Genomic DNA, 26,064 nt, shown 5'->3' with positions numbered 1-26,064 from the left:
TGAGCACGGGCCAGCGGGACCTGCCAGGAGGAGCGGCACTGGGCTGACCTGATGTTGGGGTAATTCTGGGTGGATCTCCATAGTCTTGTCCTTTGCACAGATGGGTGCAGAAGGATGGACCAGCAGGAGGGAGGAGACGGAGAGGTTCCCTGGGCAGAAGTAACACGTTCGTGAGCAGGAGGGTGAGGAGGCACAAGGCCAGGTGGGGGAGGCAGGCTAAGCAGACTGTTCAATTGCTAGATGGTTTTTGGGGTCACCTCCAATGGAAGAGTCACAGAAGATCCCAGTCTGCAGGTTCCTAAACTCAGCCTGGCCACCCACCTGCATGTCGAGCACTGCTGGGACCCTGGGGACTTGGCTGGTCCCCGCTGGACATGGTAGTTCTCTGCAGTCCTGTAGGACACTGCAATTACCTATGGCTTAAGCACTAACGATCCTTCAACACATACTGATGAGCGAGCTGTGGTGGAATGAGGTGCAGGAGTAGGCATTTCATGGACCACTCAGTCTAAAGGCGTCCTTGCTACCCTGCTCTGAAAACTCAGAAAATGAGTGGTACTCAAGTCTTTCAATGTGCAACACTGGGGTGAGTGTGAGCCCGAGCCAGAGGGTAGCTCAGGCCTAGGTTTCACGGTTCAAAAAGGAGTCTGGCCTTACTGATTTTACAGTTTTTACAAGCTGCCAGCTCCAAAGGCTGCGTCCTGAGCAGTGGGACTGCCAAGGCTGGGATCTCCCGGCCTCTCGGGGCTCTGAGGAACACGCTGGGAGCCAGCACCAGGCTTCGCTGCTTCCAGCTCTTTGGAAAACTGTGAGCATCATAAGGAAAGGATCCAGGGCCAACCACATACATCGCATGCAGGACAGGAAGGGACCGGCTTTCAACGCGCCCGCATTGTCCTGGCTGAGATGTGAAGTGCCAGGAGAGACAGGAGTCAGCGGTGGAGGCTGGTCCCCAAAGCCAGTCCTTATCCCTGCGTGCCGGGGACGCCGTGCTTTGTGCTGACCCATTGCTTTACCCTGCAGAGTCAAGGAGCGGGAGGCCGGTTTGGCAGCGAGCCAGGGCCATAATGGTGCAGATGGCTGCCAAGAGAGGACGGTGTATTCCTTGGGGACCATCCATTACATTTCCCCACTCCTGCCTGTCAGAGAGGTTGCACTCCCGGCTATGTTTTTCCTTGCTGAAATGATTTGCCTTTCGGGCTGCTTAATGAACTGCTTCGACAGTTCAAACTGCCTTGCCTTGCTCGTTGGCGCAGCAGTGTGGTGCAGGGTCCTTTCCGAGCCTCAGAAAGGGGTGAAACGCAGCGGCAGGATTTTCCTGGGTGCAGGCAGTGGGGAGCCCTTGGGGCCAGCACTGATACCAACCTCAGACATGCTGTCCCCGGCATGGTGGGGCTCAGCCTTCCTGCAGGGACAGGAGAATTTCAGCCAGCCTAGAAGAGCTCTCCTGGGCTTCTCCAGGCTGGCGTGTCCCCAGAGAAGCCCTCGGGGGCTTTTCTTACACTCTTTTAGGCCTGAGCTTTCCCCGAGCTTCAGTCATTAGCCTCAGCTGAGGATGCAGGGTTGCAGGAGCAAATAATGCAAAAAGGAAAGCTGATGCTGGCACCGGGGAGGGGGAAGGTGTCACAAGGATGGTGACAGAAGAGCTCTGGGTGCTGGAGCCCGGAGCAGCATTTCACCTTTCCTTTTGGAGGAAGATGCGGTGCTTAGTTGTGGCATGTGCTCCAGCATGGGCTCAGCACCGTCTCGGCAGGCATGGGCCATGCTCGGGTCAATGCCCTTGGTGGGTTTGGACCTGGGCCCTCTCAGCTGGGTCTCTTCTCTTTCCCAGACGTTCCCAGGGCAAATTCAAGCCGTCCTTCTCATGGGATCCCTGCCTGGGTGCAAAGCCAGGGCATGGCATCGCCTCAGCTCCATCCCCAAGGGGCAGGGTACCACTCACCTATCCGTCCAACACCAAAACACCTCATCACCCCCTGGCAGCACCCCAGCGTGGCCGGCTCGGCATCCCGGGCTCATCAGGAGTGCTGCACTAACGCGAGGCGACAGGCCCGGCAGTGGCAGGCACACGGGGAGCGAGGGTGCAGGCCAGCGGGGCCTGTCGCTCCGCATCCCGTCGCCTTCGCCAGGCACCGAGCAGCGGCCGCGGGGCACACAGCAGTGGGGCACGTATCGCATGAAGCTGCGTGCGAGGTCGGTGTCGGGAGGGGCGCTGGGAGGCTGCAGTTGTCTCAGGATAGCTGCTCTCCCAAACGCTCTCCCCTCCTTGGATGGGTGGAGGGTTTCTGACAAGTGCTTTGGGCACCGTTGACTTTTTGCTGGGGAAAAAGCTGCTTGTTTCCCGGCTGAAAAAGCTGCGGGACAGGCACTAGTCCTGTCCTGATGCCGCAGAGACCTTCCCCTCCCACCGGTTGCAGGGCTGCCAGTGGCTCTTGGGGCCAGGGCGCACGGCCGCAGGGGGCTATGGGTTGGGGGGAAGGTCTGCGCAAGGTCCTGTTCCCCGTTTGCGCTGCCCAGGTTGTGTCTGAGCTGCGCTCCTGTGCACAGGGCGGCCCCGGCATCCCCTGTGCTGCGAGTGACAGCCACTCGCTCCTGCTGTGGACGGGATGGTGGTGGCCATCAGATGGGGGACACCCTTATCCCTCTGTGGGATCAGGCAGGCGTTGGGGGGGGGTGGGGGGAGCAAGCTGCTCCCTGTGCCAGGGTGATGCAAGGCTGGGTGCTGGGGAAAGCGGCGCAGGGGTCCAGTGATGGGGGGGGTTTGTGTGTTGTGTCCGTCCGCAGAGGGCACCGGGCCTCAGCCAGACAGGGCCAGTCCCATCCTGAATGGGTGTCCCCAAAGCACCTCTCCCGGCATCTAAATCCTGCTCAGCCCTTCTGGGGTCTGGATGTGCCCTTGTGTCGGTGCTGCTTCCTCCCCAGCTCCCAGGCATCACTTTGGAGACCTGCCCTCCCAGGGACGAGCCACTGGATGCTCCTCTCGCACTGGCCCCAGGCCACCAGCTCTGTCTTGGGACGTTTAACCCCCTTGCCGAGGCCACCCTAACGCCATTTGATGGGAACAGCGGCTGCGAGCCTGGTGTGAATCGCCTGGCTCCGTGTGCTGGGCCAGCGGGAGCTCAGGGCTCCCTCACGTCTCCAGCCTCCCACCGCTGCACCCATGGGTGGCAGGGTGGCTGCACGCCACTGCCCTGCAAGGGCAAAGAGACACTCAGCCCAGCGTGAGCTTAAAAAAATAGGCATTTTTATTCCAAGGTAACTAGAGAATTACGACCCAAGAGAGGATTACTCACATTTATCGATAGGCTTATTAGATTACTGCCTAAATAGCTGTGCTTTAGCAGTGCGCTTGTCCGCCTGAAGGAGAAGCAGGGAAGGAGGGTGGTGCAGCTGAGCCCTCATCGTCCTTGGTGGCACGGGGAGCTCTGAGCAATGCGGGCCGGGGCGCTGTATCGCATCACCTAATCCTGCCTTGACTATTTACAGCTTCTCGGGAAGCAAAAGCTTGTACCGTTCGCTTGGCTGTGTGGCTGGTCAGGTGCTGAGCTCCATCCCTCCTGCGTGGCCACATGTGGGGAGGGGTCGTGTGTCCCCGTCCGTCCGTGTCGTGTCCCCCCCGCCCCCCATGATGGAGTCACACTCCCCCTGCTCCCAGCTATGGCATGCTGATGGGGACTGGCACAGGCTGGGAGAGAACGATGGCGTCACTGTCCCCGGGGGCCCTGGCATGAGTGCGGACAGTGCCCCACTCGTCATGGCTATTCCTTGGCCTGGGAGTCTGCTGTGGCGGTGACGCTGGGTTGCGCCCAGACCACCAGCCCGGGTGTCACCGTTAGGGAGTTTGGCTGCCCAAATTAAATGGGGTTTTCTCAGGCGTGCTGGGTTCACCAGCATTACCCTTGTGCTAACGAGGCTGTTGCCAGTGGCTTACGCAAGGAGTTCTTAGCAGGCGCCGATGTGCCCAAAACTCACCAGGAGCTCATGGCTGACACGGTTGTGGGTGATGCCGATCACCCTCGTGGGTCATGGTCAAGCCGGGAATTCGGGGTGCCTGATAATCCTGCTTTTAGCAGCAATGGAGCAGAACAGCTCTCAAGAGACTCTGGCTCTGCTCCCAGCTCTGCCCTGCTATGACACGATGGGGGTGTCCGAAAAGACAGAACTGATGGACTCCGAGTCTGACTTGAGCTGCAGGACCTTGGGGTGCTTGGGGTCGGGGAAGTCCTCGCCAAGAGCCAGACGGATCTTGCCATTCTGCGTCTCCCTGACGGGCTCGAGGAAGACCACATGCTTGTTGGCGCTGACCTTGCGGTTTGGCCCGTCGGTGGTGGGAGGAGTGGTGCTGAGGATGGAGGACTGGGCGCTGCACTCCTGCGGAGGGCTGAGAGGAGCCGGCTTCTTGCAGCAGCTCAGGCAGCGGCAGGGCGTGAGGTACAAATAGATGAGCACGAGCAGCAGGCTCACGATGCACCCTAGCAGGGTTGTGAGGCCGGTGCTGAAGGTCTCCCCGTCCGGCTTGGGGTAGTGAACCGTCACGTTGACTTCACATAGCCTGCTGAAATTGTGGGGGCTGTTGATGGCCAAGCCCACATAGATCCCCGAGTGCCAAGGCTTGGCCACCGCAATCTTCAGGCTGCCGTTGCGGTAGACCTCCAAGGAACGGTTGCTGTTCCCCGGGTGTTTGATGGGCTCGTGGTGAGGTGAGATCCACATGTAGGTGGTGGCCGGGGCTGGCAGGCTGGTGTTGCAGGCGAGCAGAAGGGTCTGGCCCACCATCACAGGGAAGGGCACGGGGTGCACGTCTTCGGGGCCCGCCGAGCAGTTCTCGAACATGTGGCTGTATTTGAGGAACTTGATCAGGGACCGGGGCACGTTGTCAGACACCTTGCAGGTGTGTTCCTCAAAGAAATCCTTCACGGAGCTGAAACCTCGCTGCTTCCAGCGCTGGAGCATCAGGTAGAGCGGGCAGCTGCACCTGATGGGGTTGTTGTGCAGGTACAAGCCGTTCCTGATGTTTTCGGGCAGAGCCGCCAGCTCCTCCACGGGGATGCTGCTCAGGCTGTTGGAGGAGAGGTCCAGCGTGCGGAGGCTGTAGTTGCCCAGCCCTTGGACCGAGCGGAAGGGGAAGGTGGTCAGGTTGTTCCAGCTCAGGTAGACTTTCCGCAGGCCGCTCAGCTTGGCGAAGGCATTTTCATCCACTCGCGTAATGCGGTTGTTGTAGAGCAGCAGCTCCTCCAAGCTCACCAGCGCATCGAAGTAGTGTGTCTCGACGGCGTGCAGGTGGTTGGAGGACATGTCGAGGTGCCGCAGGTAGGAGGCATTGTGGAAAGCCCGTGGAGAAAGGTCCTTGATCTGGTTGTGGCTGATGTGGAGGGCCTCAAGGTGCGGGAGGGCGGCCAGCCAGCGGTCATGGAGCTGGGTGAGGGCGTTGTGGCTGAGGTCCAGCGTGGTGGCGGTGGGCGGCAGTGCCTGGGGCACGTGCTGCAGTGTCTGCCGGCTGCAGCTCAGCAGGTCGGAGGTGCAGATACAGGCGGCGGGGCAGCTGTGGGGCAGCGGGGAGGCGCGGGGAGCGCTGCCATGGGCACACAGCTGGAGCAGCAGCAGCAGCAGCTTCGCCACCCGCGGCCAGAGCGAGTCTGTGGGTACCCGCAGGGACATTGTGCCGGGCAGGATCCTCTGTGCAGCCTGCCAGCACAGTCAAACTCGGTGAGACTTGAGAGAAAAATGTGCCGCGGTCCTCCCCGGCCCCTCCCCGGGCTGTTGTGGCAGGGGGCTCTACCAAGAATCCGCAGACACCCCTCTGCACCTCACAGAGGAGGATCCCAATTCCAGCTGTGGAGCTTGAAAAGAGTTAAAGGGCGGCATTGCCCTGCTCTGCCGCGTCTCACGAGAGGCTGCCGCGTACCTGTGCTCTGGCTGGCCGCAGGCTGCCCGGCACCCGGGTGCAGGGGGGCGATGGGAGCTCGTGTCCGGCATCAGGGGGCTGAGCTGCTCCGGTGTTTCAGGGCTGTGTTTCGGGGTGACCACCTCGCTGCATCCCGGAGCCGTGCATCCCTGGAGCACGAAGTTCCTCATGGCTCAGCGCCACTGTGGCACGTCCCCATGCTCCGTCCCCCGGTGACCCCCATCTGGCATCTGGCTCCCTCCTGGCCAGCATCTCCTGGGGAGCCGGGCTCGCTGCAGGAACGCGGTCCCGCTCCTGCCCCTATTTACGCGCTGGCGGTGCGCGACGTGTGGGCCGGGCAGGATCCCATTGGTCCCGGCGTGGGGAGTGGTGGCCGTGGTGGTGGCCGTGGCCCTCCCTTGCCATCCTGCGGGTGGGCAGGGCAATGCGCAGCCGGCATCATCCCTGCGTGGTCGCTTGTCCCCAGGGGTGCTCAGGGCCACTTCGCTGACCCTCCGCCTTACTGATGCGCAGTCGCCATCCCGCCGGCTGGAGAACGGCAAGCTCGACCGGCTGTAATCTGTAAGGCAGCCGCACCGGCTGCTCCGTGACTGCCCAGCACCTGGGAGGATGCTGGAATAAACCCGCCCCATCGTCACCTCCGGGAGCCCCTCGTGTCCAATCCTTTACGTAGGCTGGGAGTGGGGATGCTGATCATCCCCCCACACACCCCCCCCACCACCCCCTGCATGAGCTGGCAGAGACTCCCCAGTACCCCGGCCATGGCAGGGCTGTCTGAGCCCAGTGGGGTCCCCATGGCAAAGGGGGGGTGCCGCAGGCTGCCAGCGGGGAGGGGCGGCCGCAGGGAGAAGGACATGCAGGAATGTCATTACCCAGCGCCCGGGCGCGTTAGTGGGAAGTGGAAAGCCGGGCTGGGGAATTGGTTTCCATTAGGGCAGCAAAAAGCTAATTTGGCAGCTGCGGCTGCCACGTGTCAAGGGGCTGTTAACCCCCTGCGCCCCAGCCCAGGCTCAGCCTGCGCCACCGGGCTGCTCCCTCGCCCCCGCTCACCTCCTGCCTCCAGGGCGGCTGTGCTTGCCCGAGGGCCGGCCAGGGAGCCAGCTTTGCTCCTTGCCAAGGGCCGTCAACAGGCCACGGCACTGGTGCCTAATGGAGACACTCGTTAAAGGTGCCCTTCATCTGTCCTCACTGTCCCCACTGATGCTTGAAGCCAGGGAGAGCCACACTGCTCCCTCCTGCCTCGTGGGGACACTTCCTTGTCCTGGGGGCACCTTGAGCTGTCCCCTTGGTGCGGGGGGCGGGGAGGGGGGGGGCACAGCCCCCGGCATGAGGCTGCTGCGCGGCATCTCTCCTTTTGCCTTTGCGGTGCTGTGCAGGGAGGGTGGTGCTGCCTGCTTCAGCCGCCCTGCAGCTCCCCAGGCTCAGCCGGGCACCAGCGCGCCAGGGCTGCAGCCTCAGCAAGTGTTAATGCACCCTATCGATCCCCGGAGCCTCTGAGCAGGGGACGGCAGAGGAGGAAGAGGAGGAGGAGGAGGAGGAGGACAGCTGCTGCCCTTCGGCTGTGTTTGAGCATGTTTCCCTGGCTCGATGCTGCCAGGAGTGGGGGGGGTGTCACTGGCTGGGGACACAGAGTGGGTTACACCTAGGGCAGAGGCCTGACCATGTCCCTTTGCAGGGCCGAGCGTGCGACAGCGGTGCTGCTGGCAGACCCCTGCTTCCAGCTGCGCTCCATCCAGTATCTGCTGGGCCACGCCGAGCCCTCGGCCCTGGCGGCTGCCTCCCCGGCCACGGACAAGCGCCATTTCTCCCTGCACACCTGTAAGTGTGGGCACTGCGCTGGCACCTGGGCTCTGCTCACCACCAGCCCCCAGCCATAGCTGGGATGTGGGGATGGGGCTGCTGGCATCTGTGTCCCCTGCGGCGTGTGCCAGCCCCCTCAGCCCTGGGGACAGGGGTCTGAGGCTCTGCTGCTGTCCCCCAGCAGCGGCACATGGGATGGGGGTGTGCAGTGCCCACTTTTGGCAGCAGTTTTGTCCCTTCACAGTGCCCAGTGTCCAGCTTGCTGCCCCCAGCACGGGGATCCCTATCCTGGCTGGTCCCTAAGGGCCGCTGCAGCCCCCCCCGCGCATCGCCCAGCAGCCTCGGGGCAGCCCCAGGGTCACACCCCACGCACACCCGGTTTGTCCCCACAGACACGGAGTACATCAGTGCCGAGGAGCTGGCGAAGGTGGACAAGATGCTGAGCCACTTAAGCGAGGAGTCCAAGCAGGCGGCTGCCACCACGCTGGTGAGTCCCCCTCCCCGTCCCCAGCCCAGTCCCCAAGCTCGGCAACAGCCGCAGCTCCCGGCACAGCTGCCCTGGGACAGGGTTTTTGCTGCCACTGCTAACCACCTCGTGCCCGCCCCCGCAGCCCACCAGCGAGGAAGACCTGTGCCCCATCTGCTATGCACACCCCATCTCGGCCATCTTCAGACCCTGCTCCCACAAGTCGTGCAAGTGAGTAGCTCACGTGTGCGACCCCAACCGGGGCAACTGCCAGCCCGTGCGCCCCCCTCCCCCCCCCCCCCGCCACACAGGGGGAGCTCATGCTCTTTCCTCCTCTGTCTCAGAGCCTGCATCAACCAGCATCTCATGAACAACAAGGACTGCTTCTTCTGCAAGGCCACCATCACGGGGGTGGACGACTTCACCAAGCCAGCCAGCTCATAGCGCCTAGCCCCGCACCACAGGCTCCCCCAGCTGAGCCGGGTGGCCCCCCCCCCCGCCACACGCTGGCTTCTCCCCAAACGCTCGCCCTGCCCAAGGCCGTGGGGCTCTCTCCCACTGGGCCAGGATCCAGCATGGGGCCGCTGTGTGGGGCGGGGGCTGCAGGGAGGGCGAGGCCGGCGGCAGAGAGGCCCGATGCCAGGCTCTGGGGCCAGCGTCCCCCTCGCCCAGTGCCTGGGCCATGGAGCCCCTCCGCCCCGCGGGCCGTTCTCAGGGAGGGGAGCCCAAGGCCTCGGCTCTGCGGCAGCCCTGGAGACGTGCGGCAGCCCCGGCGACGTGCGGCAGCCCCGGCACTGGGGCAAGGGGGCTGGGCTGGGCGTTCGGGCTGTTAACTTGCCCCTGGCTGGGGGCTGACTCCATGAAATGCAGCATTAAATTATTCTTCCTTATGTGGTGCCCTGAGACACGGGGAGGGGAAGCCAGGCCGGTCCTGGCGAGCAACCCAGTGCTCCGGCTGTGTTCAGATGATGCTCAGTGGTAGAGGGAAATATAAATATTTAATCCAAGCAGAGCCAGGAGTGCAGGGCCCACCAGGGGCTGCTACATGATGATACGCGGCTCTGGCACGGACTCGGTGATGGACTTGTGCGGCAGCACGTTGGCCCCGTTGAGGTAGAGCTCGTCGTTGACAATGACGTCCTCGCCCAGCACTGTCACGTTCTCCATGCGCACCTGCCCCAGAGAGGCCCCGGCTCAGTGCCACGCTCCTGCCCGCACGCACCAGCGCATCCCTCCATCCCTTTGGCCGCAGCCCAAGGAGGCGGGAGGGCGAGAGCTGAGCCCTGATCCCCCATGGAGGCATCCGTGTCCTCACCCACTGCCCCACGGAGCAGCTCCAGCCCACGATGCAGGACTCCAGCCAGGAGTGGGAGCGGATGCGGGCCCCCTTCAGCACGGTGCAGCGTTTGATGCGCACCCCGTCCTCCACCACCACGCCGGCTCCGATCGTCACGTTGGGCCCGATGACGCAGTTTGCCCCAATCTTGGCACTGGGGTCCTGGAAGGAAGAGGGGCTGCGCTGGGGCCAGGAGGGCAGCCAGAGCCCTCGGCACGGCCCACGTCACTTGGTCAGCGTGGGAACAGGAGGGCACAGCTTGAGGACGGCGGTGGGAGGACATGGAGAGCCCATGACACGTGCCCGGGCCGGCATGCTGGGGGCTGGCACTTACCACCATCACGTTCCCTACAACACCGGGCCCCGAGTGCAGCTTCTCGGGGTGCTGAGCCCGCAGCGCCTGCAGGTACATGCACATGCCCGTGAGGAAGTCTTTCGGCTGCCCGATGTCCATCCAGAAGCCTGCAGGGACAGAGCCACGGTGACAGCCCCGGCGCAGGGGCAGCAGCGCAGGCAAGACACCCCCCGCCATGCTGCCCGCACCGTGTGCGGGGCCTTACCCTGCAGCTCCATGGCGTAGAGCTGTCCCTCCTGCGCCATGGCTGGGAAGATTTCCTTCTCGATGGAGGTGGGGCGCAGCTGCAGGGACGGGGTGCAGGGCTGAGCGGGGGACCTGGCCCCCCAGCCCGGCCCGGCCCGACGTCCTGACCCCTACCTGGATGCGTTGCAGGATGCCGGGGCTGAAGATGTAGAGCCCGGCGTTGATCTTGTTCGACACAAAGACGCGCGGCTTCTCCACGAAGCGACAGATGCGGCCGGTGTCGGCCTCGCTCACCACCACGCCGTACTTGGCTGGCTCTTCCACGCGGGTGACCACCAGTGAGCCCTCGCCACCGTGCTGCCGGTGGAAACGGGCCAGCGCCGCGAAGGGGAACTCGCAGATCACGTCGCTGTTGAGGACAAAGAAGGGCTCCCCGCCCTCGGCCAGCAGGTCCCGCGCCAGCGCCAGCGGCCCCGCTGCCCGGCCATGAGTGACGCCACAGGGACGGGGTGAGGCCAGTGCACGTGTTGTCCCGGCCCCACCTGTGCCTGTCCCAGCATCCCTGCTCCCACTGGCCCTCCCAAGCCCCCCAGCGCCCTGCATCATCACCCAGCCCTGCTGTCCCTGGTCCCTCTCATCCTACCCATGCCCACCCTGGCATACCCCTCCCAGCGTCCCCCAACCCTACCGATCCATACCCATCCATACCCACCCTGCTGCCCATGGTGTCCCCCTCCCAGGGTCCCCCAGCCCTACCCACACCCACACTGCTGCTGTCCATGGTGTCCCCAGGGTCCCCAGTCCTGCCCGTGGTGTCCCGTCCCGGTGTCCCCAGGGTCCCCAGCCCTACCCACGGTGACCTCCTCCCGGTGTCCCCAACCCACCCCGTACCCATCCCGCTGTCCCGGGGCCTCCTCCATCCTGCCTCCGCCCCTGCCCATCCCTGCCCGCTGCCCGCAACCTACCCGTGCCCAGCGGCTCCTTCTCGTGGGACAGGGAGATGCGGATGCCGAGCTGCGGGCACAGGGTGAGCGGCGGGTGCGGGGTGGGGTGCGGGGGGCGGCGGGGGGCGGCGGGGGGACCCTTACCCGCTGCTCCTGCTCCCGCATGGCGGCCTCCAGCGCCTCCGACATGTAGCTGACCGCCAGCACCACGTGGCTGACGCCGGCCTGCGGGAGCGCGGGTCAGCCGGCGGCGGAGCGACCCCCGCGCCCCCCCCCCGGCCCCGCCGCCCCCACCTGCCGGAGGGCCTCCAGCTGGTGCAGCAGCAGCGCCTTGTTGCAGAACTCCACCAGCGGCTTCGGCCGGCTCAGGGTCAGCGGCCGCAGCCGCGTCCCGAAGCCGCCCACCAGGATCAGCGCCCGCATCCCCCCGCCGCCCCGCGCCCGCACCGACACGTCAGCACCGCGCGCCCCTTCCGCGTCACCGCCGCCCGACACGCCACACACCACCCCCACCCCCCGCCCCGGGTCCTACCGCCCGCCGCCGGCGGGTGCCGGGACAGAGGACGCGGAGAGCAGCAGCGCTGCGGGGGCAGAAGGGTCCCGCCCGCCGCCCGCCTCCCGCCCCGGGGGCCGCAGCCCACCCTGCCCTGCCCGCGGCCGGTGCTCACTCCCGGGGCGAGCAAGGATGGGGGCGACCCCGGCACTGCTGTACCCTGCGCGGGGCAGGGAAGAAGCTTAAAGCCGCCAGCACGTCGGTCCCGCCCGAGCGCCCCCCCCCCCCCCCCCAGCCCGGCTCTGCCTCCCCCCGCTCCCGGGAAAGGCAGGGACAGCACACAACGGACAAAAACAGATCCTTTAATGGTTTTTGGTTCTCTGTGAAGCACAAACAGGGTGATTATTCATGTAAAAACAAGGGGGGGGGGGGGGGGCGGACCAAGGCTATGTACAAGCTGTGGAGTCCCACCGCGGTGGTCCGAAGGGAAGGGGAGCACAGGCAGCGCACCCCGTCCCTGGCAGGGGGCAGCGCTGGGGGGACGCGGAGGTGCTCCCCAGGAAGAAGGGCCCCGCACCCTGTGCCTGCCCGAGCGCAGCCCGCCGGGGACAAGGACATGCACAAGGTGGGCTGCGATGGGGCACGGCCAGAGAATGGGGCTGTTGTAGGTACCTCAACCAGCCTCGCTCCCTCCTGCAAACCTGTTCCCTGAAAATCCCGTGAGCCCCACCTGGGAGAGTAACCCAGCGCGGGGAGAGGGGGCTGAAGGTCCTCGGCCAGAGAGCTGGAGGGGAGCGGGGGCTTCGGCAAGCTTTTGAGGAGGTGGGAGACAGGCAGAGAGGTACAACGTAGGACAGAGCTGGCTCTTCCCCTGCCCCCTTCCACACACAGTGCCGCAGACCTGCGGCAGCTACAGCTGGCCGCCAGCTGAGCACCAACGCTTTCCAAGCAGACTGTGCACACATGCTACATGCAGGGTGAGTATTCCCCAAACAAGCTTTCCTGCAGTAAAAAAACCCCCAAACACCACCACCCCCCCCAACAACAACAAAAAACACCCACCAAAAAAACCCCCAAACACCACAACCCAACCCTGGCCTTGCAGGTACCAGGCAGTTTCTCAGCCAGTGAGGGTAACAGTGATGCCATGGAACAAGTCAGTGACACCAGGGAGGGAGCAACAGGGGGTCCCAGCACAGAAACACAGACAGGGTGATGCAGAGCGGGGTAGGGGTCGGTACCACCAGGCCACAGTATCAAACGTTAATGCCCTCATCGTGGGAAGCCACGAGTAAAGCGCCAGCTCAGGAGGGAGCCCAGGCAGCAGAGTGCATGGCAGCTGGCTGTTTCATCCACAGAGAGATCATTTATTTTGGGAAAGACTGACTCCGTGAAGCAAAACGAAACGGTCAGGTGATGACACTCACCACTCAGCCAGGTCCCCCCTCACCTGCCCTCCTGGAGACCCTCAGGGAGGAGAAGGGGAGTCAGCCCCAACCCTTGGCCTTCCCTTCCACCATCCCCATGCACAGACCTGCCGGAAGAGCAGGAGCTGCAGAGCAGAGGCCCCACAGGGGGGAGGGCAGCCCCCCACTGCAACCCCCCGGGGCCTGACGGCAGGAGGGACACACTCACATACAACCTGTGGGACGAACATTACACAAGGGGAAGGATTGAAATGGTCCGAAAGGCCCCACTGCACGGCTGGGGTCGCGTTAACTGCTACAGATACTATTGCTAGCCCACGAGCTGAGTTCGTGCTTGGTCAGTGGTCCAGGGCAGTTACTCTCGCAGAGCCCCATGTCTGCCTGCACGCAGGCCTGCCCGCGCCGCCCCGTTGGGGAGGGAGCAGGCCCCGGGCTCGAGCACAGCTCCAGGTGCGCGGCATTCCCTCCCGGCCGCAGCTCTGCCAGGGGTTGCACTTGGTCATTTTATTTCTGTGTTTGGGTTGGTTATTCACAGTGCCCAAACAGCAGAAAAAGGCAGCATCAAAAGCAAAGCCCCTGTCAGCAAAACCCAGGGTAGAGCTAGCGCCACCGAACGCACGGACCAGCACCTGTGCGCTGCTCACCGTCAGCCCCACAGACGCTGCTGACTGTTAGACAAGTGCCCTTTCCAAACACCTCGGGAGAATTTCAAAGGGAAGGCTTTCCCGGGGGCTCCCGAGGCAGGAGGCTCCTCACGCCACAGCTCCAGCTCCCCAAAGACCCCTGGGCTCTCCTGCTTTCTCTTCCCTACGTCCAGGTCCTCCCTCCAGCACGCACACGCGACAAGCGAAGAACCAGGACACCCAACGCCCAGCAGGCATCTACAGAGACTCCTCCAGAAGGCAGAGCTAGTGCGGTCAGAACCATCTGGTCAGCATGAGGAGCTCTTCCATCCTGCCTCCCCTCAGCTCTTCTATCCAAGTACATTTAAAAACAATGGAGCAATACAATTGTTTAAAACCAAAATTGTCTGCTTTTTTCCTGTGGTAGTAGGTGGTCTTGTCTGCTCCTGCCACCAGGACAAGAAGAAGAGGCTGCAGCCTAGGGCTACTGGTTTTCCTCACGCATCTGTTCCATGATGTTGATGAGGCTTTCCAGCCCAAATACATAACCCATGTCGGGTCCGTCATGCACAGTGGGGTCATCACGAAAGCCTTTGAACGTGCTATGCGCGAAGTCAATCATACGCACGTCCACCTTGGGCTGGGCCGAGGAGCTGGGCTCTGTAGTGCCACCATCCTGAAGGCTCTCCGGGAGAGCGCTGTCCACCCGCTTCAGGCGCATCTCCGGCCGGCGCTCCACAAACATCCCTGCCCTGCTGTCCTTCCCATCATAAATGATGAGAAGGGAGCTGGAGTAGAAGCGGTAGGAGGCCTGCCTCTCCAAAACCGCCTTCAGGCTTCGTAGTTTGGCGAGGACAGGCTCAAAGAGGTCCTTGCGCAGCTCGATGCCGTTGTGGAGATACTGGTAGAGGGCATTGCGGAAGCCCTCGATGGAAAGACCACGTCCATAGTATTTATTCCTGCATAAGTAATGCCCTGTGTCCAGCTGATAGACCTACAACACCAACGGAAATGCACATCAAGTGAGAGCAACAGGCTAAGGCCACGCACAGAGCGCCCTGAGCTGTCCCGCACCGACAAGGCAGAAGGAACTCGTTCTGTCCCCACCACGCCCAAGAGGGAGCAGGAAACAGCTCTGCCTGCTCCCCAAATCCCACAGCAGCTCACGAGTGCACCCCATGAGCGCAGTCAGGGTGCCCAAGCACTGGCTCTCTCCCAGGACAGCCAAAAGGCAGCTCATCAGTCCGAGGGTCCCCAAGGGGCATGGCACAACAGACCCTGAGGCTGAAAAAGCAAAGTCTTACAGCCACTCAGACAATCAATCCTCAGGCGTATTGCCATTACTCTGTGGCATGTGATTAACAAGGGGCCCTCATTGCTTCAGAGTCTGTGGGCAGAGATCTGGATTACAACATACTTCTGCGGGCAGGGAAAGGAGCAACTATTGCACAACAGCACCAGCAGCAAACCCTTGTGCCTAGCCTCAGAAGGAGAGCAACTTTTCAACTCTCAATACAGCACAGAAGCAAATGTCAGCTGATGCTGGGACGGAGGGACACCTCCCTCCCCAGGCACCATAGTTCTAGCTGAACACTGAGCCACAAAAAATAATTTCGTTAGAAAATCCCCTAACTGTCTGTGAACACGACAGCTTTGGATAAAGCAGGCCCTCTCGGGAGAAGCAGGTTCCTTTGTTCTAGGCTTAGAAGTGAAGACAAAAAGCACGTACCATGAACACTGGTGTACTTACCTCAAGCGGGAGACTCTAACTCAGTGCTCAGCAGAAAACACTAACTGGGAGGTCTAATGGGGCTGCGGAAAGGAACATGCAGCCTTGGGGATCCCTACCTGCATCCCACACACGCGCACACCCAAGGTGGCAGAAGTGCTCTGTTCACATTTCTTCATCTGCCGAGCAGCCTTCTCCTCAGATGCATCATCTCCGTGCTGTCTGGTCCCCATCTTCAGATCAAGTACGCAGGGAAGCTTGAAGTGATGCACCACATTCTCCAGCAAAAGGAACTCTGAGAGACACATCAAGGAGAGCTCACCTGTCAGAGACACCGCTCCCCGGGGCCACCACAGAGAGGGACTTGGGCCAGCAGGAGATAGGGTCGGGCGACAAACAGATAGGAACCAAAGAACAGACAGAACAAACTGTTTGGGGAGCTGAAGAAAAGGATAAAACCCAAATGGTGGCACCCAGGCTTTGACAGTTGGTAGAAGAAATCAGCCTGGAAAGCGGAATGGCCAACAGTAAAGAGATCACATGCAGGCGTACTGGAAACTCAGCAGGGGGAACCAAAGAGCAAAGCGCTAGTGTCAGGAAAGACACGGTATGCCAGGAAGAACTGCTGATACATTAAAGGAGAGCTTAAAGTCTAATCAAATTAGCAATTTAACCATATGGATAAACAATACAATCCCCATGGACTGAAAACCTCAAGGCTCAAGTAATAGCACAGTGCTGTTGCTATTGGCCTGCCCAGCACAGCAACTCTGCCCGACACATGGGGGGAAACCGGAGAGGCTACAAAGGCAGGAAACAGAACAGTAACGGGAGCTTCAATTACCAGCACGCACAATGGGCAAACCCGCCGTTAGGGCACAGCGCTGAGAACAAACCCGAGACAATCAGTGCAGTAGCTGGTCCCAGAGGGGGAAAAACAACCCGTAACTTTGCCCTAAGTAGCTCTGCAGGGCACGGTTCAACGTTACGCTGAAATGGCAACCAGAGCACAGCTAGATTAACCGCAAGGAAGTTTAACATTTAGAAAAAAATCTATCATTGGTTATGTTTGATTTTGAAAGAGGAACTTCATAAAAATAAGGAAGTGTGATTAAAAAGAATAGAACAGCCAAAGAGAATTACTTCTCTGCAAGTGATACAGGTTATTTAAAAATAAAAACTGGAGGCTCAAAGCACGCCTGTGAGAATAAGAAAAGGAAGCCCACACAGTTAAAATTATGAAGAATACAGCTATTAAAAGTAAGTTTGTTTCTATGTCAGGAAAACAGAATCGAGGTCCAGCAGGTGAAAAAAAAAATCCCACAAGCTGGCAAGTTCAAGACAAAAGCATGAGGAGTCATTTGCAAAGGCACAGAAAAAACCAAATCCATCTTCAACCATATGAAGAAGCCAATCAGGCTGCCTGCAGGGTTTAAAGACAAAGTACAGAAGGAGCTACAGGGGATGGAGGTGGAACAGGAGTGTGTGGAAAGACTCTCTAAAAAGAGAAATAAGATTTATATTTTGCTGCGTTGTTTACTGGGGAAGAGCTCAGGGAACTCCCAAGCCAGAACTCTCGAAGTTCAGAGACTTCTCAAACTGAAGCGCCAAGAGAAGCGATCACGTGTCGAACAGAAAATAAGAGATGTGTAACTCATTTAACACTGCCTCGGCACCAGGAGACTGAAGGGGGGGCCACCACAATGCCGATTTGCAGAGATTCGGGGAACTACAAATTAACCTGACTGGTCTTACAGCCAAAATCACCTGTGGGGTCTTTGCGTGAAGATCCATGCCATTCAACAAGTGATACAGAAAAGCGAGTGAACAGTGAGATGACAAATTTGCTCACAGTACTAAGTTACTCAAGGTTGCAAAAATGAGGAACATGTGTGGAAAAACTCCACAAGGACCTTGTGAGACTGACTTGGCCATTAAATGGGCAAAATTCTCTAAAGTTTGCAAGCAAGATGATAAACGTAAGGAGAAAAATATTCTTAATGCATGAAGCAGTGTGGTTTGAGACAACTATTACCAGTCAGGAGTGGGATCTGGGAGTAACAAAATACCATTTAGAACAAGGGAGCTAGTTAGGAATTATGAGGGAGAGCACATACAACAGCATTACACAGCAGTGGAAATCTGGTTCACCTGCATCTTCTGTACTGCGTGCAGTTCTGGCCACTGCCTCCAGAACTGGAAAAGACTCAAGAAAGGTGACAAGGACAAACACAGCTCCCTCCCAAGGGATCACTGAACAGCGTAGACCCACATCTGCTGCCGGGCAAAACCTGACATGAAAAACTACAGTTCAAAACACAAGCCCACAAAGAGAAGGACCAGAAAAGAAAAAGCAAGGAATATAGCCAGAAACATGGCTTCTCTGAGCAGCATCAGACATTAGTGTCACTGTATGGGAAGCAGGAAGGAATAGTAAAAAGAAATCTAATACAGCTTTGCTCGCGTGAACGATGGGAAAGCCAAAGGAAATAAGCTGCCTCAGGCACAAACGCGTAGGCGAGAGCAGCAGCCTGACACACTCAGTTCTGCTTCCCAAAGGATACTGTAGAGTTTTCGGTCCTTGGACTCTGACCGCATGCGGCTCAGCTGCTGCTTATGACAGCGCAGGCTCCAGGGGTTATAGCTGATCTTTTCAGAGCTCAGACCACTGTTCCCATCCAACATCTGAAATGGAACATCTGAATGGATGTGCAAGTCCACCCTGGGACTCTTCGTTTCCTGGATGCTGCTGATATAAAAACAGAACAAACTTGCCCGTTAGAATCCATGCATTCTTCAGATACTTACAATTGTACTACCCTCCCCTCACACACGACTATCTCCTGTTCCTTTCTCCTGCTGCACACTTCATACAACGCAAACCTCCTTAACAGCAAACCCTCATTAAAACCCTGGGCAGCGGACCCACGCTCAAGGATCTGGTCTAACATCTCTGCTAGGTTGTGTTGTAATTGATAGAATAAGCAGGAACATTTGCTTCTCAGGGAGCTCCAGCTAGTGTGAGAAGGCAGAGACCTGTGCTCTGCACACTTTGGATCCCCATCCAATAAACTGCCAAGGGTTATCCCTGTGTAAGAACAACTTCATGTGGACGAGTTTGTCCTGAGCCCAGGAAAACTCCTGACACGGTCTGCTGAGGCTAGCAAGTTGAATACAGCCCGCCAACCATATGGAAATGCAAAATGCTCTCAACAAAAGGAGCACCAGAGCTGAAAGAGAAGAGAGATTTCCTGCTCATCGTGTTGTCACTGGGCCCTCAAAGCTTTTACCTTTCAGTACTGTCACTGGGCAGGCCAGGTTTTTCGTCCTTGTGCTCAGTGCCGCTGCTTGATCTGTGAAGGCTCCGACGCGAGTGCTTGCGTCGTGGCTGGTCCCTCTCTGGCATATCATCCTGCTCCAGAGCCTCGTTCTCCACATAGGGATAGGCCACCAGGTTAATGTAGCCGTCGCTGTCTCCCTCAAAACAGACAGATACCACACCTGCCAGACAGAAGTGACATGTCAGCTCTGTTTCCCAGGGGAGGGAAGATGCAACCCAAATGTTCACAGGAGAGAGGAAAATGTAGCTTACAGCAATAAAGCAAATCCATAGCAATGAAGGGAGGTTTAAGACTACAGGAACCCGAGCGTTGTTAGCACAGCACAGAGGAGAAATCCCCCAAACAGTGCCCTGTGTCGCTACCTGAGTGAACAGTCGGCAGCAGCAGGGGAAGCTCTGTCACCCACAGGAAGCTAAGGACAAAAGCGCAGCTGGTAGGCTGAGGGGTGTGATTATTTCCTTCCATTCAGTCCTGCAGCAAATGTCATCAAACTGGAGAAAATCAAGCTCAGCCTACCAAGATGTTGAGGGGGGGCAAAGCATACAAAATATGTATCTACTTCATTTGGGTAAATATCTACGTCCCGCAGAAGTGTTCCTGCTGTTGACAAGGACATTGCAGGCCAAGGAGGAGTGGGCTTTCTCTGCTAAAGGAGCTCTCCAGCACCTGAGCTATGAAGTACAGAGCTCTGAGGCTGAGGTGATACCTGCCACTCCTATCACAAGTCAGCCAGTCTCACAGAAAAAGGATCTGCAAGGTCCCAGGGCTTCCTAGTGATGAAAACAGGAGGCCCTGGAAGTAAAACAACCTCAGCCAGGTGCAGGACCATTTGCGTCCCGTCCAGTTTTACCTTCTGAGGGCTCCTGGAAAGCACCACAGTGCAAAGGAAGGTAAAGATCTTTCACGGCACAGACTCTGAATATAATCTATCTGGCCAGCCACAGAGCAGGACAGTTGACATTTCTAGTTAGAGTTGACATAATCATTGTTGGGACTCCCTCAGCCCTGAAAATAAGGCTCTCAGCCCATCTCCTAACTTGCAGTGATAAAAATCTTTCATTAGCTTGTCACCAGCATCAAATAGCTGCCAGGAGTATCAGATGCTAGATGCCCCGAATCCAGTGATTCATCAAACGTGAGGAAATCCTGCACTGCTCAGTTGATGCAGGCCATCACGTTCCTGTCCCTCCTTTTTCCTTATCTGCACATGACAACACTAACAAGGTTCAGGCGGCTCAACACAACTTCAGAGCAGTTCAGGACTCCAGCATGTCACGACATAAATGCTACTCCAAGTGCTCTGGCTGCCTGGATCTGCTCCTCAAAACATCTCTGTGAAAGGGCAATCTTACAGTAAGATATGAGTGCTCAGACAGAAAATATCATCCCTCTCACCAGATCAGTAGGAACAATTTCTGGGACTATCAGGAAACTGCACAGGGCTCTCAGATGAAAACTCACACTGGGGTGGAGGTGCATGTCCTATGCCTCTAGGCTACCAGGAAGTATCTGACTTCAAGACATGTCTCCATCTGGACTATCAGTTTTTAACACATCTCCCAAGGAAAGCTTGATATCATATTGATTCTAGTAACTACACAGGCTTCAGCTGGGATTTCTCATGGGTCACTAGAGCAGCATAAGGCCCCAGAGTGGCTTGGGGGTACAAGAGGACCCGTCTGTTGGAGACCGTATCTTTCATTCACGACCTGCATACAGACAGAGGCAGGTAAGCTGACACTGCTTCAAGACCTTCCAGCTGCAGCCAGCTCAAATGGCAAGACACTGAACAGATGGTGGTCCCGGCTGTCCGTGAAGCACCATCCTCCCAATGCCCTGCGGTGACAAAGCGGCAGAGGCAACAGGAACATCGAGTCCCCAGAAAGCTACCTGCCAGTGTCACCATCCTGGCTACAAACACACATGGCCGAAAGCGTACCAAGCTTCTGAAAGATACAGGTGAGCTCCCGACCTCCTACAACGATACAGACACTGGAAAATTCCATTCCTTCAACGCGGCTGGGGACAAGGCTTCACCTCAGTGCTGGGAAAGAAACACTTCCTGCTTCAGCGGCTTTCTGATATGGGTCCATAAAAGAGATGGGATGAGGAAGCAATAAATTACAGGAATGGAACATGCAAATGCCCAGTAAACGATCTAACTTCATTTGCTCAAGGTCAAGGCTGTAATTGACAATAACTTGGCAGTAAAATTACTTCAACTACACATCCATACCCTTACGCTTCAGACTGCGGCTGTCACACTGCATATTCTCTATCTAGAAAGAGGAGCGCATGAAACTCTGCATGTTTACAATAAAGGCTTCCTCCTTTCCAAGTGCTCCTATCAAATTGCTAGCCCACAAAAGAGAAAGAATTAAAAACAACAAATAAAGTGACACGAAAAGACAGCAAGACATCAGCAGCTCCAGGAAAACGTGAGGGCAGGTTCTTGAAGCATGTAAATGCATTCTGGAATGACAACAGGCCTCACCTTTATACTCAGGTGTGAACTCCTTCATTTCCGGGGGCAGAGATTCATAGAAGCGCTGCTCTCTGGTAATGAGGGGCTTGCAGACAGTATGGTCATCGTAGCGCATCATGCTGCTGTGGCCGCCCACCTGGTGAATGAAAGGCTCCAGCAGGACCCCCCGGTCTCCGGATCGAGTGGCATTCTTGCCATACTTGCCCACTTCCATGGTTTGACAAACACACATTGCGTTGGGCACCAGTTGCACTCTTGAAGCATGGGGAGAGCCACATGGGCTGGGAAGGGTAGCTCAGCAGTGGTCAGGCAGCCACAGGGGGGAAATCCTGGCAATCTGCTTCCTTACGATGATCTGAAAAAACAAAAGAGACTCCTGTGAATGGAGGACGCTTGCATTCACTCCTTATTTCCTAGGAAAAGTTTCTGGTATTTATTTATATCCATAACTGCTCACTCCTCTTCTGTTCTCTGTTTACATCCCACTTGTAAACATTCCAGCACGCTCCTCATCACCTCATTAATCTTACAGGTAAACACACACTAATTTGGAGGCAGTCTCATCTAGAGCTTCTCCAACAGGATTGGCAGGAGACAGGGAAAGGAGGAGACATGAGTATTTTGAGTCTCCCATCTTTAGAAAATACTATTTCCTTCCTTTAGTTCATTTTATCAGTAAGGCAACATGATAATGGAGCACAAACTGTGAGCTACAGCACAATTAAAGCCAACCCCATGCCTGCCAATCAGTAACAGTGACAGAACTAACACAGGCAGAACAAACATTTCAGGAATCTGAATTCCACTCCTTTTGCCTTTGCATTTTTAATATCTAAATCACTAAATAGTTCCTGTTCACCTCCTACCTTAACACTCCTTTACTGACCCGTCTCTCTTCAAGCTATGACATGAAAGACTCTCAGAATAAGACAGTCATTCTGTCACTGTGTGCATGCTGTAACTGAATGGATTCCACTCGGATCCTCTCCTTTGTTTCTCTGAGCCCTTTAGGACAACAACTATTTCCCGATGCTTTTACAGCAGCTACATGTACAATAGGCCCCTGATCCCCAGAAGCAGGCAAGAGAGATTGCTAAATCCAAATGAGATTAGAAGCGCTTTGGAGAAGACAGATGCGCTTTTAATGTTTGCAGAGTGTCCGGCAGAGCCACAGGTTGATGGAAAAGTAAAGCTGTCCAAATTCCCTCCAGATGATTTGCCCTTTCCAGCTTAGATCAGAGCTGCTCCTGAGGCTGCTGGGGAAGACACCACAGGATTTCCTCACAACAAACAATGAGTTATGAAAAATCTTTGGTACAAGAACCATATGGTGACTACAGTTTCCGAATTCATCAAATTTCCAGTTTCTTAGCACAGCCACAGCCGAGGGCAATAATTTAAGAACTGAGGGATCTCGGAGGCCTGAACAAGGGACATGGTTCAGGCTGTTCCTCATCTGGCCACGGGATGTCTCTACAGCTATACAACCAGGCTGGGGGAAGTTCTGAATGAAGATGGGCTCTTCTCCCTCCCCTCCAATTCCATCATGTAAGTTAAGAGATGCAGCTCAAGAGATTCAAAAGGAGGGACGATATGTCCTAACATGTTTAACCCAATCTAACTTAAAAGCTGCCCGCAACAGGACAACGCTTCTCCCTCCCTGTCCACACCTTCCTGCTCGTTCCCTCGCACTGGATTTTGGGATAGTATGAGTGTACGTACATTTGAGTTGAATCATCTCACTGATCCAATGGAAAACATTTCCTTTTGTGGTTACATGACCACACGGTCACACAACTACATTCCGTGTAAGGGGAACAACATGAATATATAGCTGGCTTTTAAAGGTGGGAGGCAGGGAACAGGAGGGGAAAAAACCACCCCAAAAATATAGGTGGTCCCTCTTTGTAGCAACTCATATCAAAGTCTCTTCAAGGTATGCTTTAAAGTCTCTGTCTCCTAAACTTGGAGCCTAAGTCATATCACAAAGACAAAAACATGCTGTGGATTTCTCTCCTCCCTCTTATTTACTTTATCAACAGGAAGATATTTCAGCAGCAGAGGCTTGCTTTCATCATATACATTTTAGTTTGGTGTAGTGGTAATGTCCAATAACAAGCAAGGTGCCAGCATCTGCAACAGACCAGCACTTGGGAGATTTCAGACAAACACTTTATAGACTTAAATCTCCCCTTGCTGACGCAGCTTTGTCTCAGATTCAGTTTCTTTTCTTTTGCCAGTGACTAAAGCAGTTTTCAGTTATTCCAAACAACATAGGGGACAAATTTAACATCACACCTTCCTATAGTTTAAACTTCATGGGACAAAAGAAATAAGAGATTCATCTGTGTGACAACTGTAGTTGCCATACTCAGGAGATACATATATGATGCTCAGGTCCAGTACTACTCCCAGCTGTGAGGGAGTGACAGCCACAAAGCAAATGTTCTGCGGCTGTGATGCAAGAGAAGGTGTCGGGCACCGGGTGGGGAGAGTCCAAACCCGGTTACGAATACTCCACATCCTCATCCACGCACTCTAAAGAAAACAGAGATATAGCCAATATTTTCCCACATACAAGTGAATGTGAGAAAAAAAATACTTCGTGGCAAGTAGCATTTCAGAGACAACATTTTTAAAGAGGAAGCTATCTACAGGGCTTGAAAAACAGACACTTTATAGCTCAGATACAGCTTAGTGTTTTTCATCAGACTAACTCAAAGTAAAGGGTTATTACTAAGCATGGGCACTATTCACAAATAAAGACAGAAGAATCTCAGCACTTTCAAACAAGTATAAAGCAGAAAACTATTTGAAGGCTTAAATATTATTTATCCTTCCTCTGTTAAACAAAGGCATGGGTTCAACTATTTTAGCTGGCTTATAAAATTCAGAGTCCTTTCAATTACTCTATGAAATGCAGTGCACAACCCACACAACAGCTGGAGGGAGACCGGTTCATCTAGAGCAGATCTTTTGGTATCCTCCAACACCACCACTATAGCTCAAACAGCAGTAAAACATGTAGGCTAGCTTAGCATCCCTCCCAACAGACTGGTCTATTGTTAACAAGACAGACTGCCCACCAAGCCAGACTCACCAGAGGTGGGGGGTGAGGTTCAGGAGCAGAGTTATCAGTGACTACAGAAGGACATACCAGAGCACTGCCACCTGAGGATGCCAGCACAGGAACAAGGGAGCAGGAAGAGCATGGATGTCCTCTCTGATGGTATAACTTAAGGTGACAGAGGCCTCAGAGGTCACCACACACTCGAGAGGTGGGGGCAGAGAGCTGCACTGCAACGGGTGTAAGAATTACTGCAGACTGCACCACAATGCTGATGTTCCCACTCTTTATAAGGTGCATTGTACAGGAAAACTGGCTATGCTTCATGACTCACTAGTAAAGCTGTTTTCCGAAATAAAACAGTTAAAACTGATGTATTACACAGTGAGACTGCATTAAGCACTGTTGACTCTGGCCTGGTTGAGCAGCCTGCACGTCCATCTTTCCAGCATCACCTTGCCACTGCTCCTAAGACTGTGGCCAGCCCTCAGGGCCTGCAGCGCTGAAGGCAAGGCAGATGGCCACTGACAATTCTGGAACCAGGCCTCAAGGTCATGCTGACAAAAGTTGGACTTTCCCTGAAGAACCCCAAAGCAGTCAGAGGCAAAGCACGAGGATACTATAGTCCTCTTGCTTGGTACGCTGGTATTTTGTATCTGGTCAACAGGCGCCTGGTGACTGCTTCTTGTGAGCTAGGCTTGTTAGCAAAGAGCAGAAGCATCCATGCTGAAAAGCACAGTGTTTTCTAGTCGTGCTGGATTGGGTGACCCAACTTTTACAGAACAAAATCCAGTTAAGAAAAAAAGCATCTCCCACTGTGCTATGAGATCAGCTTCCCAGCACAAAAGCTGACCCACAGGCCTGAGACACGTCTGTCTAGTCAGCAGAAAATAGAGGTGTCCCCTGGGACCTGGGCAGAGAACACAAGTCTGCAAGAACCTGCAGCAACATTTAGGACATAACCAGAAGCATTTGGCCAGCCTGGCACCCAGGAAGCTACAAACCTTCCTAGCCTGCTTGAACACGTACCTTTGAACCCTGAGCCTCCTCCTGCATCTTCTGCCCAACACGTGAACTATTACCAAATACAGGCCTTTTTGGACACGCTGCCCTCACCAAGGCAAGCCTGGCTCTTCAGATCGAGGCCAGAAAGAATACGATCCTTAGGCATACATCAAAAAGCAAAACTGAAGTTTTAGGGGAAGCTGTTGAAGAATGCCAGCTGAGGAAAAGAATGCCAACAGTGAGGCTGGTAGAGGAACTGCAGTAAACAACCATAGCAATGCCACGGAGAGGACAACAGCCACGGAGAGGTGTGCTCCACTCCATGCCACTGGCTGAACAAAAGCACACTCCCTTCACCAATCCTTTTCCTCCCTCAACAACAGGGCACAAATGCACCCACTGCTGAAGTGCACACCAGGAAAGAGCCTAATCTACTTTAAGACAGAGCTTGATTGAACTTATAGAAAGGACCACATGGAAAATAAAATTAAGCTTGTAATACGAGTCCTTAGGCATACCCTGTGTTTCTGTCTCCTATTGATCCGAAGGAAGACTGTGCCATACATATATCACACTAATTACAAAGCTTCAGCACTTCTGCCAGTAGCCTGTCAGACCAAGAATTTTCTCTTCTTCTCTTCCTAAGAAAGGAGCGGAAGCCAAGTCTTTTCAGCTCTTTCTGAAGAAAGGGAGGCCAAACTATGCACTTTCAACGCATGGATGGCTGGAATGCCTAAACCCCTCAGTAAAACCAGTACCTACATATGGGGTTAAAGGCGGCTTTTTTCTTAGCAGCCAGATTAGCTGGAATTGCAAAGGCCCTTCTGCCATCACCTATGTATAAAGCACGGCATGCTTTCAAGGAGGGATGAGGTACCTGAATTCCTTGCTAGGGATCTAGA

The 26,064-nt window shown here is 56.3% G+C and overlaps 4 protein-coding genes across 13 annotated transcripts in view; 1 reads left to right on the top strand and 3 right to left on the bottom strand.

The window, feature by feature from the left end:
* Positions 1–9,061, top strand: part of RNF123 (ring finger protein 123) — a 54,525-nt gene extending 45,464 nt beyond the window's left edge. For all 7 annotated transcript variants that reach the window (XM_054838419.1, XM_054838423.1, XM_054838417.1 and 4 more), the window contains exons 36-39: positions 7,581–7,723; positions 8,098–8,192; positions 8,317–8,402; positions 8,516–9,061. In XM_054838419.1, coding sequence (XP_054694394.1) covers positions 7,581–7,723; positions 8,098–8,192; positions 8,317–8,402; positions 8,516–8,615 — 424 coding nt within the window. In that variant the 3' untranslated portion in view covers positions 8,616–9,061. The remainder of the gene's footprint in view (positions 1–7,580; positions 7,724–8,097; positions 8,193–8,316; positions 8,403–8,515) is intronic.
* On the bottom strand, positions 3,223–6,559 carry AMIGO3 (adhesion molecule with Ig like domain 3). The gene has a single exon (XM_054838426.1). It carries the CDS (start codon positions 5,656–5,658, stop codon positions 4,129–4,131), a length of 1,530 nt encoding a protein of 509 aa, XP_054694401.1. The 5' UTR covers positions 5,659–6,559; the 3' UTR covers positions 3,223–4,128.
* Positions 9,062–9,069: 8 nt separating the features above from the next.
* GMPPB (GDP-mannose pyrophosphorylase B) lies at positions 9,070–11,465 on the bottom strand. 2 transcript variants are annotated; one of them, XM_054838430.1, is made up of 8 exons: positions 11,287–11,465; positions 11,137–11,217; positions 11,014–11,062; positions 10,223–10,524; positions 10,068–10,146; positions 9,842–9,907; positions 9,487–9,669; positions 9,070–9,344 (listed from the first exon to the last, which is right to left on the bottom strand). In XM_054838430.1, the coding sequence occupies exons 1-8, from the start codon at positions 11,413–11,415 to the stop codon at positions 9,133–9,135; spliced, it is 1,101 nt and encodes a 366-aa protein (XP_054694405.1). In that variant the 5' UTR covers positions 11,416–11,465; the 3' UTR covers positions 9,070–9,132. The 2 variants fall into 2 exon arrangements, with proteins under 2 accessions (XP_054694405.1, XP_054694406.1); XM_054838431.1 differs by having other exon boundaries at positions 9,151–9,344; positions 9,842–9,969; positions 11,287–11,464.
* A 366-nt stretch (positions 11,466–11,831) lies between these two features.
* IP6K1 (inositol hexakisphosphate kinase 1) overlaps positions 11,832–26,064 on the bottom strand; it is a 38,039-nt gene continuing 23,806 nt past the window's right edge. For 2 of the 3 annotated variants that reach the window (XM_054838427.1, XM_054838428.1), the window contains 5 exons: positions 21,100–21,445; positions 18,555–18,765; positions 17,829–18,013; positions 15,384–15,559; positions 11,832–14,529 (listed from right to left, as the gene is read on the bottom strand). In XM_054838427.1, the coding sequence (XP_054694402.1) occupies positions 14,020–14,529; positions 15,384–15,559; positions 17,829–18,013; positions 18,555–18,765; positions 21,100–21,322 (1,305 nt within the window). In that variant the 5' untranslated portion in view covers positions 21,323–21,445 and the 3' untranslated portion in view covers positions 11,832–14,019. The remainder of the gene's footprint in view (positions 14,530–15,383; positions 15,560–17,828; positions 18,014–18,554; positions 18,766–21,099; positions 21,446–26,064) is intronic. The other variant, XM_054838429.1, reaches the window with a different exon arrangement.

The sequence above is a fragment of the Grus americana genome, chromosome 11 (genome assembly GCF_028858705.1).
Source record: "Grus americana isolate bGruAme1 chromosome 11, bGruAme1.mat, whole genome shotgun sequence".
In the NCBI taxonomy this organism is placed as follows: domain Eukaryota; kingdom Metazoa; phylum Chordata; class Aves; order Gruiformes; family Gruidae; genus Grus; species Grus americana.
The sequence above is the reverse complement of the archived record's forward strand: the minus strand, read 5'-3'. Positions and strand labels throughout refer to the sequence as shown.

Excerpts from the sequence above, each read along its gene's own strand:
- AMIGO3 (XM_054838426.1), bottom strand. The coding sequence starts at position 5,658 with ATGTCCCTGCGGGTACCCACAGACTCGCTCTGGCCGCGGGTGGCGAAG.
- GMPPB (XM_054838430.1), bottom strand. The coding sequence starts at position 11,415 with ATGCGGGCGCTGATCCTGGTGGGCGGCTTCGGGACGCGGCTGCGGCCG. Across the intron at positions 11,218-11,286 it reads AGCTGGAGGCCCTCCGGCAG|GCCGGCGTCAGCCACGTGGT; the intron begins GTGGGGGCGGCG and ends GCGCTCCCGCAG. Across the intron at positions 9,670-9,841 it reads TTGTAGGGAACGTGATGGTG|GACCCCAGTGCCAAGATTGG; the intron begins GTAAGTGCCAGC and ends TCTTCCTTCCAG.